The sequence below is a fragment of the Rattus norvegicus genome, chromosome 2, assembly GCF_036323735.1.
Source record: "Rattus norvegicus strain BN/NHsdMcwi chromosome 2, GRCr8, whole genome shotgun sequence".
In the NCBI taxonomy this organism is placed as follows: Eukaryota; Metazoa; Chordata; class Mammalia; order Rodentia; family Muridae; genus Rattus; species Rattus norvegicus.
The window spans coordinates 89,116,090-89,139,640 of NC_086020.1; the positions used below are offsets into that span (position 1 = coordinate 89,116,090).

General features: G+C 35.8%; 1 protein-coding gene across 2 annotated transcripts; it reads right to left on the reverse strand.

Moving 5' to 3' along the window:
- Nucleotides 1-2,827: 2,827 nt before the first annotated feature.
- On the reverse strand, nucleotides 2,828-22,308 carry Slc7a12l1 (solute carrier family 7 (cationic amino acid transporter, y+ system), member 12 like 1). Of its 2 annotated transcripts, XM_001066729.8 has the most exons (4): nucleotides 21,361-22,308; nucleotides 7,004-7,135; nucleotides 4,402-4,763; nucleotides 2,828-3,124 (listed from the first exon to the last, which is right to left on the reverse strand). In XM_001066729.8, the coding sequence occupies exons 1-4, from the start codon at nucleotides 22,025-22,027 to the stop codon at nucleotides 2,876-2,878; spliced, it is 1,410 nt and encodes a 469-aa protein (XP_001066729.3). In that variant the 5' UTR covers nucleotides 22,028-22,308; the 3' UTR covers nucleotides 2,828-2,875. The 2 variants fall into 2 exon arrangements, with proteins under 2 accessions (XP_001066729.3, XP_063138935.1); XM_063282865.1 differs by lacking the exon at nucleotides 7,004-7,135.
- Between the last annotated feature and the right edge of the window lie 1,243 nt (nucleotides 22,309-23,551).

Sequence of the window (23,551 nt, forward strand, 5' to 3'; positions counted from 1 at the left end):
CAATCCAAGTAATGATCTATCAGAGTTATTTATTAATATCTTTACCAACACCAAATTTTAATATCAATTCATTTCCGATAAGAAAGAATATTATATAAAATTGATTAATATTTCCCTAATGGCTAAAGGAGTTGACTTTTTCATATATTGGTGATTTTTACTTTTTTGATGTTTCTGTGTAGACCGTGTGACTATTTTTAAGAGATTCCTCTTTCTCTAAAGAAAATCCAACCACTGCTTGTTGTCAACGTTTATGCATGTATAGGACATCTATGGGAGCCTTGCCAGTCTTTCAAATAGTCACACCTCTGAAAATAAATTATCTCTTTCCTCAGCAGCCACCAACAGCCATGGGTCTTCAAATAGGAGTGGAGTCTTATATGGCCTACCATGTGAGAATTCTAGTTTCTTGATCTTATGCAGAGAACCATTTTTTTCTGAAGCAAAGGCCAAAGAGAGAAATGTCCATGTGATGTCCAGAAGAAATTGTTTTGCAGCAATCCTCTCCATCCTCTGCTCTTATTATCGTTTTTCATCCTCTTTTATGATGTTCTCTCAGTGTGATGTGTGTGTATGTGTGTGTATGTGTGTGTGTGTGTGTGTGTGTGTGTACATATGTGTGTAGGTATGTTATGTTTGTCCTGTCTATGGCTGTATGCTCAATAGTCACTTATTCTCTGCACTGCAACCAACTGTGAATCTTTGTTGGAATTGTGACCTACTGCAATAAGAAACTTCATAGATAACCCTTGATAGAGGTGTAGATTTATGGGTATAAAATGGTTTAATGGTATGTTTAGTAATATATCTACTTTACAAAATAATGGAAGTAGGTTCTTTCCCAAAGTTTATGTGCTCCCCAGTCAAAGACTCTTGGCAAGGTTTACAGCATCAAGTATGAGTTGCTTTCTTAAGACCAGACCTTTAATCTATTCAGAAAGAAGTTCATTACCCCAAAAATAGCCATTTCACCACTGAACCAATGTGCAGTCATTACTGTAAATTGCAGGGCTCATTGTAGCGCAAGAATGTTGAAAACTTCTCCCATAGTCCATATCTTACATTGTATGTTGTAGCACCCTATAAATTAGTTAATTCTCACTCATAATTATTCCTGTCTGAAAGAAATACAGGGATGTAAATGAAGACGTGCATGAGGAAAAGAAAGTCCAGCAACAGCCCCAAAGTGGGTTCCAGCTCAAGGGGAGGCCCAAAGACCTGACACCATTACTGAAGATATGGGGCAGTCACAAAAAGAGACCTACCATGACCGCTCTCCAAAAGACCCAACAAGCAGTTGAAAGAGTCAGATACAGATAAGTACATCCAACCAATGAACCTAAGTTGCTGACCCCTGTCGCTGAATTAGGGAAAAGCTGGAGGAAACTGAGAAGGAGAGCAACCCTGTAGGAGGACCAGCAATCTCAATTAATCTGGACCCCAAGATCTCTCAGACATGAGATCACTAACCAGGCAGCATACAGCAGCTGAGATGAGGCCTCCAACACAAATACAGCAGAGGACTACTGGGTCTAGGTTCAGTCAGAGAAGATGCACCTAACTCTCAAGAGACTGGAGGCCCTAGTAAGTTTAGAGGTCAGCTGGGGTTAGTGGGGTGGGGTGAGTTGTGAAGACTGGGAGGGGGAGGAGGTATGGTGTGTGGAACAGTTAGGGGGTGGACCAAAATGGGAATAAAATCTGCAGTGTAAAAATGAAGAAAGAAAAAAAAAAGAAAAAAGGTTCATTTATTTTATATATGTGAGTACATGTTTCTCTCCTCAGACACACCAGAAGAAGGTATTGGATCCATTACAGTTGGTTGTGAGCTATCATGAGGCTGCTGGGAATTGAACTCAGGACCACTGGAAGAGTTCTTAATCACTGTGAAATTGTATATCATGAATACTTAACATATCAAAGTACAACAGTGAGGCATCACAATAAAAATTATATAAACTAAGAAAAATTAAAGTAGGTGATCAGATTAGTTTGTGTGTTTGTGTTGAAGTTTAGCATCATTTGTATAATTGTTAGTACCAGGAAGTTAACATGATCAGGTGAATAGTGAGAATATAATCAAAACATTTGAAAGTGGACCACAGATGGATACTGAAAATAGTCGGACACTAAATATTTTTAATGTAATAAAAGGGAAAAATCAAAGAACTATGAGGTTCAAAATTAGAATAACAAGAAATTCCGTGTAATAAGGATATATAAGATAAGAGTGGAAGAAGAATGGAAGTTATTTAAGCTAAAGGCATAATTATAATACTATTATAAAAATGTGGTTCATAATAGTTCTTAGTACTTTAGCTACTTAAAAGTATTGATCCTTTTATAATAAATATAAATATTTATGAAATTTTATTATATTAAAAAATAAATTTTAACATGTCCATGCCCTAACTTTTGTTTTGAGAGCTTTTGAGCTCAGAAGTTGCATTGGGACTACATTGTTTTATGCTGTGCATGAGATAGAAATTTTGTGTTTGAGAAAATATGTATTTTTTTTCCTTTTTTCGGAGCTGGGGACCGAACCCAGGGCCTTGCGCTTCCTAGGCAAGCGCTCTACCACTGAGCTAAATCCCCAACCCCTGAGAAAATATGTATTTTTAAAAATAAAAGATTTCAGGAGCTGGAGAGATGTGTCAGCGGTGAAGAGCACTGACTGCTTTTCCAGAGGTCCTGAAGTTCAATTTCCAGCAACCACATGGTGGCTCACAACCATCTATAATGGGGATCCGATGCCCTCTTCTGGTGTGTCTGAAGATAGCAACAGTGTACTCACATAATAATATATAAACAAATCTTTTAAAAAAGATTTCAATTACAATACTTTATTTTATGAAGCAAATATTTAGTAGACTAAATTTTATTCAGAACAAAGGTTTTTGTCTTGTTCGTCAGATGGCAAAACATTAAATAGCAATTGCAAATAACACGTTATTGTTTTAAAATGATCAGCATGTTGATAAAGGTAAACTTGAAGCCAGTATACCACAAATCCACTTAAAAGAAATAAACCTTCATAGATATGCTCGATATTAGGAGACTGAATTATTGGTGCCAAAATGAAAAATGAAGACAGAGCTAAAGATCCAAATACCAATGGCAAGCACACCTGAAAGTAGAAAGAATCTTAAGATTAGTGGTGATTTCATTTTCTATGTTTGACATCCAGATACCATTACTAATATTCAAAAATAAAAGGGCAAGGATGAATACAATCTCTTACAGTATCTTACAGTAACGATACTTACTTGGCAACTGACAAGCTGTGAAACCATAGAATTAAATCTAGCTATTCATGCTATTCCCAGGGATTCTTTCACCTTTACATGGTTTACAATTTACTCATTGAAATCAATGGTTTTGCTAAATGAAAAAAAAAACGTGACACACACACGGAAATACATCATTTACACTAACCAATGTTAGTTCAATAGTTGCTTACTTTACTGACTTGAGAAATAGACTCAGCTGTGTCACCACTGAGTATTCATTCATAATACAATTTTAAATCAGAGAATCTTCATAAAACCCCTACAAATTCAAAAACCTGAATTCATAAATAAGTGTGTTGTTATCTTTATTATTCACTCCTGAAATATTAGCTAAATGAATCCGATGTTTTGCCTATTGTCTTTTGTTTAGCTAAAGTAAGTGCCTTTCATGGAAACTAATTTTTTACTCTCCCAGTTTGTAATCTTGGATTAATTAATGAATCTGCCACTCTGATTTCAATAAGAGTACTCAGTGCATATAATAATGATTGCCAAGAAGCATGGGATTATAGTTTACTATGCACATCATTTTTACATAATGCAGTGTCTGGAATAGCTGGAATGGGTCACATTTATTCCATGGTTAAGCCATAAAGCAAAGACTATGGAACCTCATAGAATATTTGGCTTTCATTGCAAACAGAATAAGTGAATAAAGCAAATGAGTAAATGAAAAGGAAAGGAGGGAAATTAAGGCAAGTATAGAAAAGAATAAATTTAATTCTAATTTAATTTTATTCTTATAAAATTTGATATTTTGCTGAGGACATGAGAAAAAATAAGCCTATATAATTTATGTGTGATGGTTATCAGAGTCCTCTCTTCCCTTATGTTAATACTTTATTGCTCAAATAAAATCACTGGCTAGTTTCTAAATTATGATAATAATATTTATGTATTCCTGCTACAGATAAGTTTTGAGTTTTTATTTTTTAAAACATAAACCAAAAATGGTCCATATTACAAATTTGGAAAAGAGAGACTGAGATCAGATTTGTTATACATTAAGCTTGTAATTGATTGGAAGCATATACACATATGAAACAACATTTCTGCTAATTCAATATTACTCATGTAAGGAAGATAGAAACATAATGTTATCATTTTGATTTACCTTATAAGGTCTAGGAAGAGCTGGCTTCTGGTACCTCAGTTTAAGTATAGCTATCATATATAGCACATCATTGAAAATGCTCATTATTCCTAAATATTTTATCAAATAGGTTAAGTTTGAACATATTATTGAAACTGTGGATAAAATGACAACTTGAGTGACTGCTACAACAGGACTCTGATGGTTATTAAGCATTGAGAAGATGAATGGCATCTGTCCTTCTAGGCTTGCAGAGTAGCAAATCCTTGCTGCTGAAAGTATTCCACAGGCAGTGGTGGTCAATGATGAGAGGGAGATCCCCAAAGACATAACCCATTGCATGGAAGGGTATGCTCTGTTTACCCATGTGATAACAACAGAATCTGAAAAAATCAAACAGAATGTAAAGAATAAAAGCCATTTTACTCATTACGAATAGGGCAACACTCCTTCATTCCTTCTTCTGTGAGCAATGTGACCTTTTGCCTCCCTACAAAAGAAGAAATCTCTTCACTTAGTTTGTGAATGTAATTTGGCCTTATAGTCTTTTTAAGAAAGATAAATTAGAAATTGCTATTTTTCCATGTTGGGCAATTCCACAATAACCTGTAGAATTATGCTTGCTCTGCAGATGGGTGAGCTGCATAACATATGTATGACAATAGCTAATTTGGTAGAGAAGAGGCAAGACAAAACATGCTAGGTCTGGAATCATTCCAATTTATACCACAATCTACAATGAATTATTGTTGTAAGATTCAATTATTTTCTTCTTTGGGTTACCTGACAAGAAGTCACTGTCTATAGATGTGCTCAACATGGCTTACAATTGGAAAAAATAATGGCTATCATTTTGGGGACAATATTGCTACAGAAACATACAGCAGTTTGTCATATTAAGTCTGCAGTCAGGAAATAGAGAATACACAGGGCATGTGGATAGATTTAAAATCCTCAAGGATCATTTCTTGTGACCTACTTTCTCTGATAAGACTTCACCCCTACAGTTTCCACAGTGTTTCCAAGCTGGAGACCAAGCATCCAACTTCACATGCCTATGAGAGATATTTTATAGCCAAACCATAGTATTCAACAACTGCCCTGTAAAGTCATTTGTGCCATTTACATTTATTAGAATATAAAACATCTTGTCCTTTCCTTCATCCCTTTGCATAGTTGCATAGTTGTCCATGAGTCCATTTTCACTTCATATCTCCAACATAAATACTGCACTAATTCAAACTTCATACTTAGAATATCATTTTGGAATTTCTTTTTCAAAAGCAAAAACTAACTTTCAGGTTAGAACCAAAGTCTGTGTGCATCTCTAAGGCAGCTGCTTTACATGTTGAAGGAATCTACAAGCGTGAATAACCTGATAGAAAACAGAAGTCCTTATCTGGATTTATCCTAAATTGTTAATATGCAGGCATATGAAGTATAAACACAGTTGACTTGTGCTAAGAAATGTCTGAAGGAATTACTGAATCAAATCTATGTGTGAAACAGTCTTGAAAACTCCTGTCAAATAAATCAAGAACGGAAAGATTCTTCAATAGATATCAAGATCATGATTTTTAAATGATTTATTTATTATGTCTACCACATTCTGCCTTTATGTATGCTTGTAGGCCAGAAGAGGGCACCAGAAGATATTACAGATGGTTATGAGCTGCCATGTTTTTGCTGAGAATTGAACTCAGGACTTCTGGAAAAGCAGACAGTGTTCTTAAACCCTGAGCCATCTCTCCAGCCTAAGATTATGTTTTTTAAATATTTATTTATTTATTTTGAATATTTTATATATGTACCAGGTGGAATGCATGTATCAAAGTGTGGGTGTGGAGGTCATAAAATAAATTGTCAGGTCTCTTCTACAATGTGGATTCTAGGTATTCAACTCACGTCATCAGGCTTGGCAGCAAATGAGCAATATCAATGGGCCTAAATATTACAGCCTTTACTAATCTAAATATTTGACATTAGGAGTATCAGTAATTAATTATGTTGTAAAATGCACAATAGAGTTCAAAATTATTTCAAATCATGTACATGTCAGCTAAAGTTTAGTTAAAATCAAACAGCATAGTTATATTTTTATGCCACAGTAATATTTTTTAAACCTGTCTGATGAAATTCTAGTTTTATTCCTTTCTCTCTCTTTTTTTAACCACAATGCTTTTAGACTTAGCATTTTCTTGTGCTTACTTGAAAAAAAAAACAAACAAACATATTGAGCTTTGTTTCTGTTGGTCATTTGATCTATAATTCAGAGTTATTATTCAGAGGGATCATTTCTTTCAGAATTTGAGCCAAGTCCTTCCACTATATCTTAAGATTTTAACTGCATTTCAAACTCTTCAAGATGAGATAGTGATGAACATGGTCTCATGAGGCATTTAATGCAAGAAACTTACATCTTAGAAGAAATGGTACTGCACCCAGTCACAGGTTTGTACATGAGGGTGATAGTCTATAGGTGGCATAATGAAATAAGCAGAGGACATAAAGTATGTTCTGGAAATGTTATTTTAGATCCCAGAGTGTCCATGTACAGGACAGTGCATCTTCATTCAGGGAAGAAAGAAGTGACTATTTCACTCTTGTTTCTATCAAACCATACCTGAGGTAGTAATTTCTTTTGGTGTTAAAACTGTCAAATAGGCTACATTAGCCAGTAAATAAGACATAATTGTGATGGAAAGACAAGAAATCACAGCCTTGGGAATTATTTTAGAAGGATTTTTTATCTCACCTGCAAAACAAACATAAGTTTGTTAGAAAACAACATGTTATAAAGCTTGAAATTCTTATAATAAAAGGAATGAAAAACATTCTTTAATTGTCCCAGTTCCTTCAACTTCTTGTAGTGATATTGGTTTCATGCTTCACAATTTTATTCTTAAATGCTGATACATTTTGTGATCCTATGTTAAATACCAAATTACATAGATTTTTCAAAAGTCCCCCATAGATTAAACCTGGACATGAACAACAAAAACAATATAGATCTTACAAACTTGTGAAAAATGAAACAATTTACTACTGAATTGAAAAAAAAAATAAGTCAAAATGGAAATCAGTGAGGAGACAAAGTATTTTTTAGAATTGAATGGAAAGGAAAACACAACATATCTAAATGTATGATACACAGTGAAGGAAATTTTAGCAGTATATGGTATATTTAAAAGGGAAGAGAAAGCTCTCATATTACCAACTTAGCAGCACAGCCAAAAGCTTTAGAGCAAAACCAGTAAACCGCCTCCAAAGAGTGGATGAAAAAAGTGATCAAACTCAGGGCTGAAGTCAATAAAATAGAAACAAATAAGGAAACACAGTGAATAAATAAATAAATATATAAGTAAATAAATAAAATAACATAGAGTTGGTTCATTGAGAAAACTGACAGAATTAATAAATCTCTGGCCAAATTAATTAAGAGACAGAGAAGAGTAAAACTAATAAAATTAAATATGAAAACAGAACCTGAAGAAATCACAAAGACATGCTTTAAAAATCAGTACTCCGCCACACTGGAAATCCTAAAAGAAATAGATAAATTTATTGATATATACCACCTACCCCATATAAATCAAGATCAAACAAGCAATTCAAACAGATCCATAATCCCTGGTGAAATAGAAGTTTTAGTTTAAATCTCTATAACCAAATGAATTCACTGAAGACATTTACTAGATCTTCAAAGAATTAGTGTCAATACTCCTCAATTATCCCACAAAATAGAAGTAAAAGAACATTTCCTAATTCTTTTCATGAGTCCATAATAACTCAGACACCCACAACAGAGACTCAAAATGGAAGAAAATGGACCACAATCCCTTATGAATACACATAAAATATACTTCATTGAGAAACAAAGTATTGCACAAAATGCAAGGACACTTTCAAAAGAATATTCACCATAATCAACTTGGCTTCGTCCTAGTGATGCAGAGGCTCATCCAACATACATAAACTGATAAAGGTAGTCCAGCATACAAATAGATTGAAAGAAAGTCCACTTAATCATCTTATGGGATAAACAAAAGATCTCTGACAACATCTAACATCTTTTCATGATAAAGCTCCTTGAGAAACTAGGGATTTAGGAACATCCATGTGAAAAAGACTATTTACAATACAGCCACAGTCACCATCAACCTAAATGAAAAGAAACTCAAAGCATTTTTACTAAAATCAAGAACAAGACAATTTTATCCACTCTCTCCATACCTGTTCAATCTCGTACTTGAGTCTTCGCTAAAACAATAAGACAACTAAAGAAGATCAAGGAGATATGAATTGAAAAGTAAGACGCCAAAGTATCTATTTACAAATGATATGATTTTATATATAAAAGAGCTTAATAACTCCATGAGTAGACCTCAACAGTTGAAAACATTTCAATAAAGCAGCAGGATAAATACATAAAATCAACACACAAAATTTACTAGCCTTCCTGTATATAGATGATAGTCTGAAAGAGAAATTAGGAAAGCTATAGTTTTCACAGTAACCTGAACTGGAAAATTAAATGAATAGATCTAATGAAGTATGTAAAATCTTCTTTTATAAGAACATTAAGACATTGAAGAAAGAAGTTTAAAAAGACATCAGAATATGGAAGTATCTCCTGCATTCATGAATCCCTAAGACCAAAACAGCAAATGACCATCCTACCAAATGCAACCAACAGATTCAATTCAATCTTTATTACATATTACAGTTCCAACACAATTGTTGTCAGATCTTGAAATTCAATTCGTCCATTTAATGTGGAAACACACACACACACACACACACACACACACACACACACACACTCAAAAAACAAATAAGCAAACAAAAAACAGGACAGCTAAAATAATCCTGAGTAATAAAGGAAATTTGGGAGGTACTATTCACAATTTCAAGATGTATCACAGAGCTATCGTAATAAAATGGTGGGTGGGAGGGGGAGCATTCTCATAGAAGCAGGGGGAGCAAGGATGGGAGAGGGGAAAACTGGGAAAAGGGATAACATATGAAACATAAATACATAAAATATCATCTTGAGTGAGGTAACTCAGACCCCCCCCCCCAAAAAAAAAAAAACACAGCACTGGAATAAAAACAAATATGTTGAAGAACTGAACTGAATTGAAACCATACATAAATCCACACATTTTTCAATTCCTGACTTTTGACAAAAACAAAACAAAACAAATAGCCTGTAAACCCCCCACCCCACAAAAAAAAACCCCAGAAATAAACATGAGAAAAAGACGACATCATCCTCAAATGATGCTCATCAAACTGAATAGATTCATGTAAAAGAATGCAAATAGGTAATACTTCTCACCCTAGATAAAAATAATTCCTTATGGATGAAACACATCAACATAGGACTCGATATTTTGAATCTAATAAGAAAAGAATGTAGGTTACAATTGAGAACTTCTTGGCACAGGGAAAGATTTTCTGGAAAGGACACCAATAACACAGAAGAACAACAATTAATATCTGGAACCTTGTGAAACTGTAGAGATTCTGTATGGCAAGAGCCATGATTTGGGGAAAAAGTGACAGGCTATATAATGGACATATCAAATAAAGAGTATATATCAGACATATCTAAAACATATAAATAACTAAAAATACTGGACAGCAAGAAAACAAATAAACTAATTAAAATGAGGTACAGAAACAAGCAGTTATCAAAGGAGAAAACATAAATGAGAAACATATTTAAGACTTTCAAAATTATTTATCAGTGAAATGCTAATCTAAACTACTTTGAGTCTTTGTATTCTACTAGTTAGAATGGCCAAGAACAATAAAACAAGTAACATCTTATTCTTACAAGGACGAAGGGCAAAGATAACACTGATTCATTCCTGATGGCAATGTCAACTTTTACAGTCACTTATAGAAATCCTTGTGGCTGTTCCTTAGGAAGTTGGGAATAGATATACCTCAAGATCTACATAGGCTACTCTTAGGCATTTTGCTAAAAGACTCTACACTCTCCTTAAGAGACCCTGACTCAGGCATATTTATTATTGCTCTACCCATAATAGTCAGAAATTGAAAACAGTCCCAGAAATCCATCAAATGATGAATGAGTAATGAAATTATGTTACACTGAAATAAGGGAAAGTTCCTCAGCTGTTAACAAAAATGAAATTCTGAGATTTTCAGGTAAATGAGACCTGACTGAAGTCATGCTGAGTGATATAACAGAGACCCAAAACATTATGAAAATAAATACTAATTATTATGTTATTGGGTTGAAAATATCTTAATGGTATCAAGAGAAAAAAGAAAAGCCAAATTTTAACAAAATACATGCAGCTATATGTAAATTGTAAGGTAAAATTAAAGTAGCTCATGCAAAGTTATGTCGAATATTAAATAGAAAAATGTAATATATCACAAGGGACACTTTTAATAAGATATATGCATATTACAGAAGAACTTAAATAAAATTTGAAATTTTATTTCTTCAAAAATAAACATCTGGAAGTGAATGAAAAATATCTGTAGAGTTTAGATTTGTGTATTTTTTATTGGTCATCAAAGAAACTTCTCTTGGAAGAGATGAAGATCTTCACAGAATACCACAGCTAATCAAAATGCAGAGTTGTGAAATCCAGTCCTAATGGGAACATTCATAAAACATTTGCACACCCAAGACTCTAGGAACTTTGCAGAAGAGGAGGCAGACTGTAAGAGCCAGAGGAAAAGAAAATTTGTTATGAGATTTTTTTTCCAAGTCATATCAGATACTAAGCCTATAAAATTTTGCCAACATGACTACCCAACCATGTACTGAGCAATGAGGACAGCAACTGATAAACCAAAATGTACTGGAAAAAGCCCATAAATCTTTAACCCTATCCAAAAATTATAGGTAATTGAGGAATGGTGAGAGCCAGAGAGGTGGTCTTCCCCAAGGAAGAACACACTGATTGGTTGTCCAGTGCTAAATGGTCAGTCATGAAAACATACATACATATAACAGAATATGACTCAACAGGTAATATTTAGGAGCATATATGTATATACATATATGCATTAAATAATAACTAGTGAAAAAGAGGCCACAGGTTTGAAGGAGAATGGGTATTGGGTTATGGGAGGGTTGACAGTAAGAAAGAATATGTAAAATGTAAAATTATAAAATAAAGGGAAATATCTGTGGAGTTTATAGTGTGTGCTGAGTAGGGGAAGTTCTGAATTAAATTCTGACTACTAGAAAACTGAGGAGAAATGAAGCTCCAGAAAATGTTAGAAGAATAAGAAGACCAAGGAGTGCAGACATCCTGAGACCGCAGGACAGACTGCCACTTCTGAACACCTCTGCCCACATCCCTGGTCCAAAGGGAAACTGTACAGTGCCTTTGAACACAGGAATATAGGAACAGACAGCCGCCAGTACCCATGGTTCTGGTCTGTGCCTAGGACAGAACTGAACAGGCCAAACAACTCCCTGCACCCAAATTGCGAGGGGGGGGGGTTGAGCCCTCAGAAGTGTGGACACTCCTGAGAAGTCAGATGAGACTACCCGCTGCCCACAGTCCAGACACAAGAGGGAATTGCCTAGTGCCAACTGTGCCCCCTGGGTTCAAGGACATAGGAGCAATCAGGGCAGGACCCTTTGATTCCTGCCTGTGCCTAGAGCTGAAAGACAGTCTCCAGGAGCACAGACACACCTGAAATCAGAGCACCTGTTCTCAGAAAAGGCTGAAAGAAAACAGGAAAACAGTTGTACAGGAGTGTGAACACAGAGGTCCACAGCAGGGCCAAGTCACTCTCAGAAACAGCAAGACAAGCAAACACCAGAGACAACCCAAATGCTAGAGGCAAGTGCAGGAATCTAAGCAACAGAAACTAAGACTACATGGCATCATCAGAGCCCAGTTCTCTCACCAAAGGAAGTATGGGATATCGAAACACACCAGAAAAGCAAGATTTAGACTTAAAATCACATTTTTGATAATAATGGAGGACTTTAAGAAAGACATAAAGAACTTTGTTAAAGAAATGCAGGAAAAAACAAGTAAACAAGTAGAAGCCCTTAGAGAGGAAATACAAAAATCTCTGAGAAAATTACCAGAAAACACAAGCAAATGGGTGAACGAATAGAAAATGGAAACAGAAACAATAAAGAAAGCGCTAAGGGAGACAACCCTGGATATAGAAAACCTAAGGAAGAGACAAGGAGCTGTAGATACAAGCATCACCAACAGAATACAAGAGATAGAACAGAGAATCTCAGGGTCAGAAGATACCATAGAAAACATTGACACAACTCTCAAAGATAATGTAAAAGGCAAAAAGCTCCTATACAGAAACATACAGAAAATCCACACCACAATGAGAAGATCAAACCAAAGGATAATAGGTATAGAAGAAAGTGAAGACTCCCAATTTAAAGGGCCAGTAAATATATTCAACAAAATTATAGAAGAAAACTTCCCTAACCTTAAGGAAGAGATGTCCATAAACATACAAGAAGCCTACAGAACTCCAAATAAATTGGACCAAAAGAGAAATTCCTCCCATCACATAATAGTTAAAACACCAAATGAACAAAACAAAGAAAGAATATTAAAAGCAGTAAGGGAAAAAAGTCATGACATATAAAGGCAGACCTATAAGAATTACACCAGAATTTTCACTAGAGATGATGAAAGCCAGAAGATTCTGGAAAGATGTCATACAGATCCTAAAAGAACACAAATGTCAGCTCAAGTAACTGTATCCAGCAAAACTCTCAACAGATTGAGAACGAACATATTCCATGACAAAACCAAATTTACACAATATCTTTCTACAAATCCAGCCCTACAAAGGATAATAGATAGAAAACTCCAACACAAGGAGAGAAACTACACCATACAGAAAGCAAAATGTAATTTCCTTGCAAGGAAACCAAAAGAGAGACACAAAAACATAATTCCACCTCTAACCATAAAAATAACAGGAAGTGACAATCACTATTCCTTAATATCTCTCAACATCAAGAAACTCAATTTCCCAATAAAAAGACATAGATTAACAGACTGTACATGTAAAGAGGACCCAGCACTTTTGTGGCATGCAGGAAACACACCTCAGAAACAAAGACAGACACTACCTCAGATAAAATGGCTGGAAAACAACTTTCCAAGCAAATGGCCTGAAGAGACAAGCTGGAGTTCCATTCTAATATCAAATAAAATTGACTTTCAACCAAAAGTCATTAAAAAAGATAAGGAAGGACACTTCATATCCATCAAAGGAAAAATACACCAAGACGAACTCTCAATCCTAAATATTTATGCTCTAATTGCAAGGGTACCTACACTCATAAAAGAAACCTTACTAAAGCTCAAACCACACATTGCACCTCACACAATAATTTTTGGAGATTTCAATACCCCACTCTCATGAATGGACAGATCATAGAAACAGAAATTAAAGAGAGATGTACAGAAACTAACAGAAATTATTAACCAAATTAATCTAACAGATATTTATAGAACATTCCATTCTAAAACAAAAGGATATACCTTCTTCTCAGCACCTCATGGTACCTTCTCCAGATTGACCATATAATCTGTCACAAAACAGGTCTCAACAGATACAGGAATATAGAAATAATACCATTCATCCTATCAGATCACCACGAACTAAGACTGGTCTTCAATAACAATAATGACAAAAAGCCCACATATACATGGAAGTTGAACAATGCTCTATTCAATGACAATTTGGTCAAGGAATAAATAAGGAATGAAATTAAAGAATTCTTAGAATTTAATGAAAGTGAAGATAAAACATTCCTGAACTTATGGGACACAAAGAAAGTGGTTCTAAGAGGAAAACTCATAGCTCTGAGTGCCTGCAAAAAGAAACAGGAGAGAGCATATTTCAGCAGCTTGACTGCATACCTAAAACTCTAGAACAGAAAGAAATAAACCCAAGCAGAGTAGAAGGCAGAAAATAATCAAACTCAGGGCTGAAATCAACCAAGTAGAAAACAGAAAGGAGTATACAAAGAATGAACAAACCCAGGAGCCGGTTCTTTAAGAAAATCAACAAGATAGATAAACCCTTAGCTAGACTAACCAGAAGTCACAGAGAGTGTATGTAAATTAAGACAATCAGAAATGAAAAGGGAGACATAACAGAATTGGAATAAATTTAAAAAATCATCAGATCCTACTATAAAAGCCTATATTCAAGAAAACTTGAAAATCTGGAGAAAATAGGCAATTTTGTAGACAAATACCAGGTACCAAAGCTAAATCAGGAACAAATAAACCATCTAAACAATCCCATAACTCCTAAAGAAATAGAAGCAGTCATTAAAAGTCTCCCAACCAAAAAGAGCCCAGGACCAGATGGGTTCAGTGCAGAATTCTATTAGACCTTCATAGAAGACTTCATACCAATACTGTCCAAACTATTCCACAAAATTGAAACAGATGGGGCACTACCAAATTCCTTCTATGATGCCACAATTACTCTTTTACCGAAACCACACAAAGACCCAACCAAAAAAAAAAAAAAAAAGAACTTCAGACCAATTTCCCTTATGAATATTGACTAAAAAATACTCAGTAAAATTCTTGCAAACTGAATCCAAGAACACACCAAAGCAATCATCCATCCTGATCAAGTAGGCTTCATCCCAGGGATGCAGGGATAGTTTAATATACGAAAATCCATCAATGTAACCCACTATATAAACAAACACAAAGATAAGAACCACATGATCATTTCATTATATGCTGAGAAAGGATTTGACAAAATTCATCACCTCTTCATGATAAAAATCCTGGAAAGATCAGGCTTGCAAGGCCCATATCTAAACATAGTGAAAGCCATATACAGCAAACCAGTAGCTAACATCAAACTAAATGGAGAGAAACTTGAAGCAATCCCACTAAAATCAGGAGCTAGACAAGGCTGCCCACTCTCTCCTTACTTATTCAATATAGTACTTGAAGTCCTAGCCAGAGCAATCGGAGGGTGAAAGGAGGTCAAAGGGATACAAATTGATGAGAAGAAATCAAAATATCACTATTTGCAGATGATATGATAGTATAATTATGTGACCCCTAAAGTTCCACCAGAGAGCTACTTAACCTGATGAACAACTTCAGCAAAGTGTCAGGGTATAAAATTAATTCAAACAAATTAGTAGCCTTCTTCTACTCAAAGGATAAACTGACTGAGAAAGAAATTAGGGAAATGACACATTTCACAATAGTCCCAAATAATATAAAATACTTTGGTGTTACTTTAACCAAGCAAATGAAAGATCTATATGACAAGAACTTTAAGTCTCTGAAAAAAGAAATTGAGGAAGTCTCAGAAGATGGAAAGATCTTCCATGTTCATGGGTTGGCAGAATTAATATAGTAAACATGGCCATTTTGCCAAAAGCAAAATGCAATCCCCATCAAAATTCCTGCTCAATTCTTTTAGGGATAGAAAGAGCAATTTGCAAATACATTTGGAATAGCAAACAACTCAGGATAGCAAAAACTATACTCAACATTAAAAGAACTTCTGGGGGAATCATCATCCCTGACTTCAAGCAGTATTACAGAGCAATAGGCACAAAAACTTTATGGCATTAGTACAGAGACAGGCAGATAGATCAGTGGAACAGAATTGAAGACCCAGAAATGAACCCACACACCTATGGTCACTTGATCTTTGACAAAGGAGCTAAAACCATTCAATGGAAGAAAGATAGCATTTTCAACAAATGGTGCTGGTTCAACTGGGGGTCAGCATGCAGAAGAATGGAAATCGATCCATTCTTACCATCATGTACAAAGCTTAAGTCCAAGTTGGTCAAGGATCTCCACGTCAAACCAGACACACTCAAACTAATAGAAGAAAAAGTGGGGAAGCACCTTGGAACACAGGGGCGCTGGGGAAATTTTCCTGAACAAAATACCAATGGCTTATGCTCTAAGATCAAGAACCGACAAATGGGACCTCATAAAACTTCAAATCTTCTGTAAGGCAAAAGACACTGTCATTAGGACACAACAGCTACCAACATGTAGGGCGCCCTCCTGTGGTGAACAACGGTAGTGCGCATGTGCAGGCTTTGCACGTGGCATCAGTTGGCCGGTAATATGCTAATGAGGGAGCAGCACCATGCTAATAAGATAACTCATGCTCCACCAATCCCTAAAGGACAATTAGCATAGCCTCAGCCTGCTGTCTATATAAGGGGAGCGCTTGAGGTCCCCCTGTCCCTGTTCAAGAGAGCTGTACAGTAAACGCTTTGCTGCAAAAGGATCCTGGTGTCTGCATGCATTCTTGCTGGCGAGACGATAGCGCAGGACACCAACAGATTGAGAAAAGATCTTTACCAATCCTACATCTGAGAGAGGGCTAATATGCAAAATATACAAAGAACTCAAGAAGTGAAACTCCAGAGAGCCAAATAACTCTATTAGAAATGTGGTACAGAGGTAAACAAAACATTCTCAGCTGAGGATTATTGAATGGACAAAAAGTACCTAAAAAGTGTTCAACATCCTTAGTCATGAGGGAAATGCAAATCAAAACAACCCTGAAATTCTACCTCACAGCAGTCAGAATGGCTAAGATGAAAATCTCAGGTGACAGCAGATGCTGTAGAGGATGTGGGGAAAGAGGAACACTCCTCCATTGTTGGGGGGATTGCAAACTGGTACAACCACTCTGGAAATCAGTCTGGAGGTTCCTCAGAAAATTGGACATTCTACTACCTGAGGACCCAGATGTACCTCTCCTGGACATATACCCAAAAGATGCTCCAACATACAAAAAAGACACATGCTCCACTATGTTCATAGATGCCTTTTTTTTCTTTTTTCTTTTTTTTTTTGGAGCTGGGGACCAAACCCAGGGCCTTGCACTTTCTAGGCAAGTGCTCTACCACTGAGCTAAATCCCCAACCCAGATGCCTTATTTATAATAGTCAGAAGCTGGAAAGAACCCAGTTGCATCATACTGAGTGAGCTAACCCAATCACAGAAAGACATACATGGTATGCACTCATTGATAAGTGGCTATTAGCCCAAATGCTTGAATTACCCTAGATGCCTAGAACAAATGAAACTCAAGACAGATGATCAAAATGTGAATGTTTCACTCCTTCTTTAAAAGGGGAACAAGAATACTCTTGGCAGGGAAGAGAGAGGCAAAGATTAAAACAGAGACTGAAGGAACACCCATTCAGAGCCTGCCCCACATGTGGCCCATACATATACAGCCACCCAATTAGACAAGATGGATGAAGCAAAGAAGTCCAGACCGACAGGAGCCGGATGTAGATCGCTCCTGAGAGACACAGCCAGAATACAGCAAATACAGAGGTGAATGCCAGCAGCAAACCACTGAACTGAGAATAGGACCCCAGTTGAAGGAATCAGAGAAAGAACTGGAAGAGCTTGAAGGGGCTCGAGACCCCATATGTACAACAATGCTAAGCAACCAGAGCTTCCAGGGACTAAGCCACTACCTAAAGACTATACATGGACTGACCCTGGACTCTGACCTCATAGGTAGCAATGAATATCCTAGTAAGAGCACCAGTGGAAGGGGAAGCCCTGGGTCCTGCTAAGACTGAACCCCCCAGTCAACTAGACTGGTGGCGGGAGGGCGGCAATGGGGGGAGGGTTGGGAGGGGAACACCCATAAGGAAGGGGAGGGGGGAGGGGGATGTTTGCCCGGATACCGGGAAAGGGAATAACACTCGAAATGTATATAAGAAATACTCAAGTTAATAAAAAAAAAAAGAAGAAAAAAAAAGAAATCAGAAAAAAAAGAAGAAAAAAAAAAAAAAGAACCCAGTTGCCCTTCAAGAGAGAAATGGATTCAAAAAATGTGGTACATCTACACAATGGAGTACTACTTAGCTATCAAAAACAATGACTTCATGAAATTCATAGGCAAATGGAATGAACTAGAAAATATGCTGATTGAGGTAATCCAATTACAGAAAAACACACTTGGTATGCACTCATTGGTAAGTGGATATTAGCCCAAAAGTTGAAACTACCCAAGATGCAATCCACAGACCACAGGAAGCTCAAGAAGAAGGATGACCAAAACTTGGATGCTCCCACTCCTTCTTAAAAGGGGAAAAATATCCATAGGAGGGTTATGGAAGCACAGTTTAGAACAGTGACCGAAGGAATGGCCATTCAGAGCTTGTCCTACATGTGGCCCATATATATACAGCCATGAAAACTAGATAAGATTGATGAAGCTAAAAAATGCATCCTGAAAGCGACCAGGTATAGATCTCTCCTGAGAGACACATCCAGAGCATATCCAATACAGAGGTCAATGCTAGCAGCAAACCACTGAACTGAGCATAGGACCCCCTTGGGGGGAATTAGAGGAAGTATTGAAAGAGATGAAGGAGCTTGCAACCCCACAAGAACAACTATGCCAGTCAACCAGAGCTTCCAGGAACTAAACCAATTTTGAAAGACTATACATGGACTCACCTAGGGCTCCAACTCCATATGTAGCAGAGAATAGCCTTTTGGGGGCACCAGTGGAAGAGGAAGCCCTTGATCCTACTAAGGTTGGATCTCCAATGCAGTGGAATACGGGGAGGGGCAGTAAGGGAGATGGATGCTGGGGGAATACCCATATGGGGGAGGGTGAAGGAATGGGGGGGCTTATGGACAGGAAACCGGGAAGAGAATTACATTCGAAATGTAAGTAAAGAAATACATTTAATAAAAAATAAATAAATAAAAAAGATTAAGAAGAATGGATATGTATGCACACACATATATACATATGCATATCTGTACCCCTTCACCAATGCTTTTTATGTCTTGTCATATTTTACCACTATTGGAAAGGATTGATTAGTAATCATTGCATAATATATTTTAATTTAATTTAATTTATTAATTTATATGCTATCTTTTTCTTTCTTTCCACTAGTCTATATAAAGTTCCTATTTCATATTCTCCATGTGTGAATTGCTTAAAAATAAAAGGTAGGATCTGAAGTGACATCAAAGCTGTAGCTCAGAATATTTTCAGTTCAGTTTTCCTGAAATAAAAAGGAGAGATAATCCACAAGCATATGGGTTCTGAAAGTATGAGAATGATGGTAAACGTATCCCCATGTCTTGATCAGTGATGTTCTATATTATTTGAAATAGCCCATTTTACCTTGTCTTGCTTCCATATTGTGCCCTGATGTTTTCAGTTTGTTTCTAGGGGTTACTTTTCAAGCAAGAGTTATAGAGAAGCTTCCCAGTTTGTAAGGATCCACTGTGTTCCTAAATCAGCTATACCCTAAAGTAGTATTCCTACAGGACATGAGAGCTTTTATCAAAGGTGCCAAGTCCATCATTCAGAACAGTGGCAGAAAAGACCACTAGAAGAAAAGATACTCTAGAAGATGGTATATGATCTTGGAAATATTTTCATTTTAATGATGAGAAAAATGAAAAGTTCATGGCCATAAAATGAAGTGTGTGTCTTGACTCTCTAGAATAATATTAGACAATAAGCACTCAATTGTATATCCTAAATGAATCATAAGTGATGGATCCTCTGGAGCTCACAAGAAGCACCACAATAATCCAGATGAAGTACAAATATTCTTAAGGAAAGTCAGTAAACATAAGCATAATTAATAGCCTTAGAGAAATGTAATAGCACAGTCTTTATGGAAGAAGACAATGAAGATGAAGTAAACCCATGATTATAATATTAGTAAAAATTAAAATTCAGTATATTTTAGAATGCAGAAATAGTAATTTTTAAGAAAAATTCAATTATTGAGCCAAATAGATATTGTCAGTGTAGCTCAAAGTCTAGTATGAAAGAAGGAATGAAAAAAAAACTACAAGGTATCTTGAAGAGCATTGAACTATTATGACATATAGTTTTGGGAAAGAAAACAAAAAAAGGTGGAAATAAATATTTCCAGCAGCATGAAGACACATGCTTTAATGTTGCAGCATAAAACAGAAGTCAATAACAAATATAAGTACACCTTGCTGAGTCCTTTTAGTGTTGCTTGCATGTATGTGTCCTGGGGCCTGACTTTCACTTGCTATGGGATAACCACCATGGGGACTTAACCCCGGCGAAGGAGGGGCAATGGTATAAAGCTATATTAATTGAAAATAAAGAAAAAGCAAATTAAGTACATACAGCATGACTACCATAGAAAACAAAACCAACCAACCAACAAGCCAACCAAACAAATAAAACTAAAAAACGAACTAGTGAGACAATTCTGAAGATTTGTCCAAATTCTCTCAATTCTATATCAAAGCTGGTTAACTCTGTTATAGAGAATGACCAGTGCATGCAAAAATTGATCTGGTCATCACACTGCTCTTTCTAAATGTAAAACATTCTAAAAGAATTAAAATGCTTGTGACAACTAAGTACAACAGTAAAATGAATGTCTTATATACCTACACATATACAAAATTAAATCTAAAACGGTAAAATACAAATGAGGAAGTATTTTACTGCTCCGAAGAAGACATGAAAACATGAAAATCCCAACATACAAGATCACTGATAATGAACTTCTATCAAATTGTTGACACTGGTTACTTCTTTGTAGGTAATTGTGTATAGGACGTTATAGAGAATGTTCCTCAAATCAAACATATGTAATACATTTTAATTAAGTACATTAACTCACTTACTATCTAATTATTCTTTAAATGAAAATGCCTCAAAATGCAAAGAATTATTGCAGTAAATCTGAGAATACAGTCTATTTTTGAAATATTTTCTAGATATTATATTAGAAATAAAAATTAACAACCTCACTAAATTCTATATAGTCTATTTGATTGATTATAAGTGTTGGTTTAATGATGGTCTTACACAATGGAACATGTGAATTTTTTTTAGAAAAAACATAGCAATCAGATTTAATTTTCACCATAGGCTCTGGAAATGTTTATAATGCTGTTATTTTTAAAATATAAATAGATATACCTGCTATGTTGATCACGATGAATATTCCTCTGTATGCAAAACATCCTTGGAGAATGGCTTCTACAGTTTGCGAGGCATTAGGAAGTTCAGCATCCAAAGCATTCTCAAACTTGGACACATTTTCCTTTTTGCCAATCACTAACAGCACAAGCCCAGTTAGAGAAATGAAACAAAGAATACTCATCTTTATCATACTGCTGATAGTCTGAAGCCAAGCCACTGTTTTCACTCCTCCAGCATTGAGAATTCCAAATGACCACAAAATAGCCACAGACAGGCATTTTATTGGAAGTTCTGGAGCTGGGCACCCAGTATAGAAAGGTTGAATTAGATAAGTAGCTATTAGTAAGGTATGAGCACCCAGGCCTAGACAATAAGAAAAAAGTTGAATCCAGAGACTCAGAAAAGCAGCAAGGGATCCAAGAGATCTCTTCAGGAAATAATAAGATGCTCCACTCACAGGAAAGGTCGTTGCCAGCTCTACCAAAGAGAGAGCATTCAGCATGACCAGCAGGCCACAACCTGCCCAAATACCAAGAGAAACAGGGATGTTCAGTGAGGAGTATTTTAATACTCCTTTAGGAGACACAAAAATCCCTGTCCCTATAATGGTTCCAAGTAAGACCATGGTTACATGGAAGAATCCTACTGTTCTTGAGAGACGCATGGTTTTGCCTTTTTTTCTGAAGTTTATCTTAAAAAATTATACACAAAATTATACAAGTTCCTAAATCGTTGACCTCTACAATCCAATTATGTTTGTTCTCGTATCAAATATCTTGTACCAAATATCATTCTTATATATGTCTAATTATCTTACTAAAATGTAATTAATTATTAACTGATCAGTTTCTCCAAGAAATCCAGATCTCCTCTTAAGACCAATGTTAAAATATTTCTTATATTAAGTTTTAAAAAATAAAATATGCTGCTGACCAAGTAAACAACTAGGAGCTAGGAAATTAGTACTTTAAATTTCTTCTTAGAATTATTCATCTCTAGCAGTGCAAGAAAGTCATTATTTAACTAATAGGTAATTATTTGTAGATTTATACCAAGAGCTGAAATTATAGTTTAACCAGCAAATTTTAAACTGTGAGGTTCAGTGAACTGAGATGGGACTTTCACATTTATTTCCTTGAAGATGCTTTTATGGCTTCAAAATATATTGTTTCCACAGAAGCAAATTAAATGACAAGTGAAATGTGTAATATTTGCCTAATGAATGTTTAGTAATAACACCTGTACATATTGCTACCTAGTAGATTGCACCTAAATCTATGAGCTTAGAACAAAAATATTATCTATTATTTTTAATCTTAAATCTAGGTTCTACTTCTTGGTTAAGGGTGGCTATCACCTAAAATTTGCAGGCAAAAAAGCAGGCACCTACAAATTCTCTTGTAGTTCTATCAAAATATAGAACTTTAATGGGATGGGAGGTTGCTCTTTCACTCTATTTAGATAGCTACTAATTCTTTTCAAAGTAGTACTTGGTTTGAAATTACTAGAAATTATGAGTTCTTTAATTTTTAAAAATATTGGTTCAAAATTTCACATATGTATGCAATGTGTTCTGATCTAATTGATCCTCCAATTCTTTTTATTTATTTATTGTTTTTTATAAAATGGAAAATGAACTCCTCTACTAGAAGTTCTGGAGACAGGAGTACAAGGATACCTGCTCACATCTTTTTTTAAAATTTATTTTTCTTGGATATTATATTATTTACGTTTCACCTGTTATCCCATTTCCCACCTTTCCTATCCCCCTGCCCCCTTCTCCCTCTTTCTATGAGGATGCTTCTACTCCTTCCCACCCATTCCCACCTCAATGCCCTGGCATTCCCCTACATCGGGGCAATGAACCTTCACAGGACCAAGGGCTTTTCCTCCTATTGATGCTGGACAATGCTGTTCTTCGTTACATATGTCGCTGGAGTCATGGGTCCCTTCAAGTGTACTCATTGGTTGGTTGGTATAATCCCTGGGAGCTCTGGTAGAGTCTTGTTGGTTGATATTGTTCTTCCTACGGGGTTTTCGAACCCTTTCATTTCCTTTAGTTTTGTCTCAAACTCCTCCATTGGAGTTCTTTTCTTCATTCTAATGGTTAGGTGCAAGCATCCTCATCTGGATCAGTAAGGCTCTCACAAAACTTCTCAGGAGACACTCATATCTGGCTCCTGTCAGC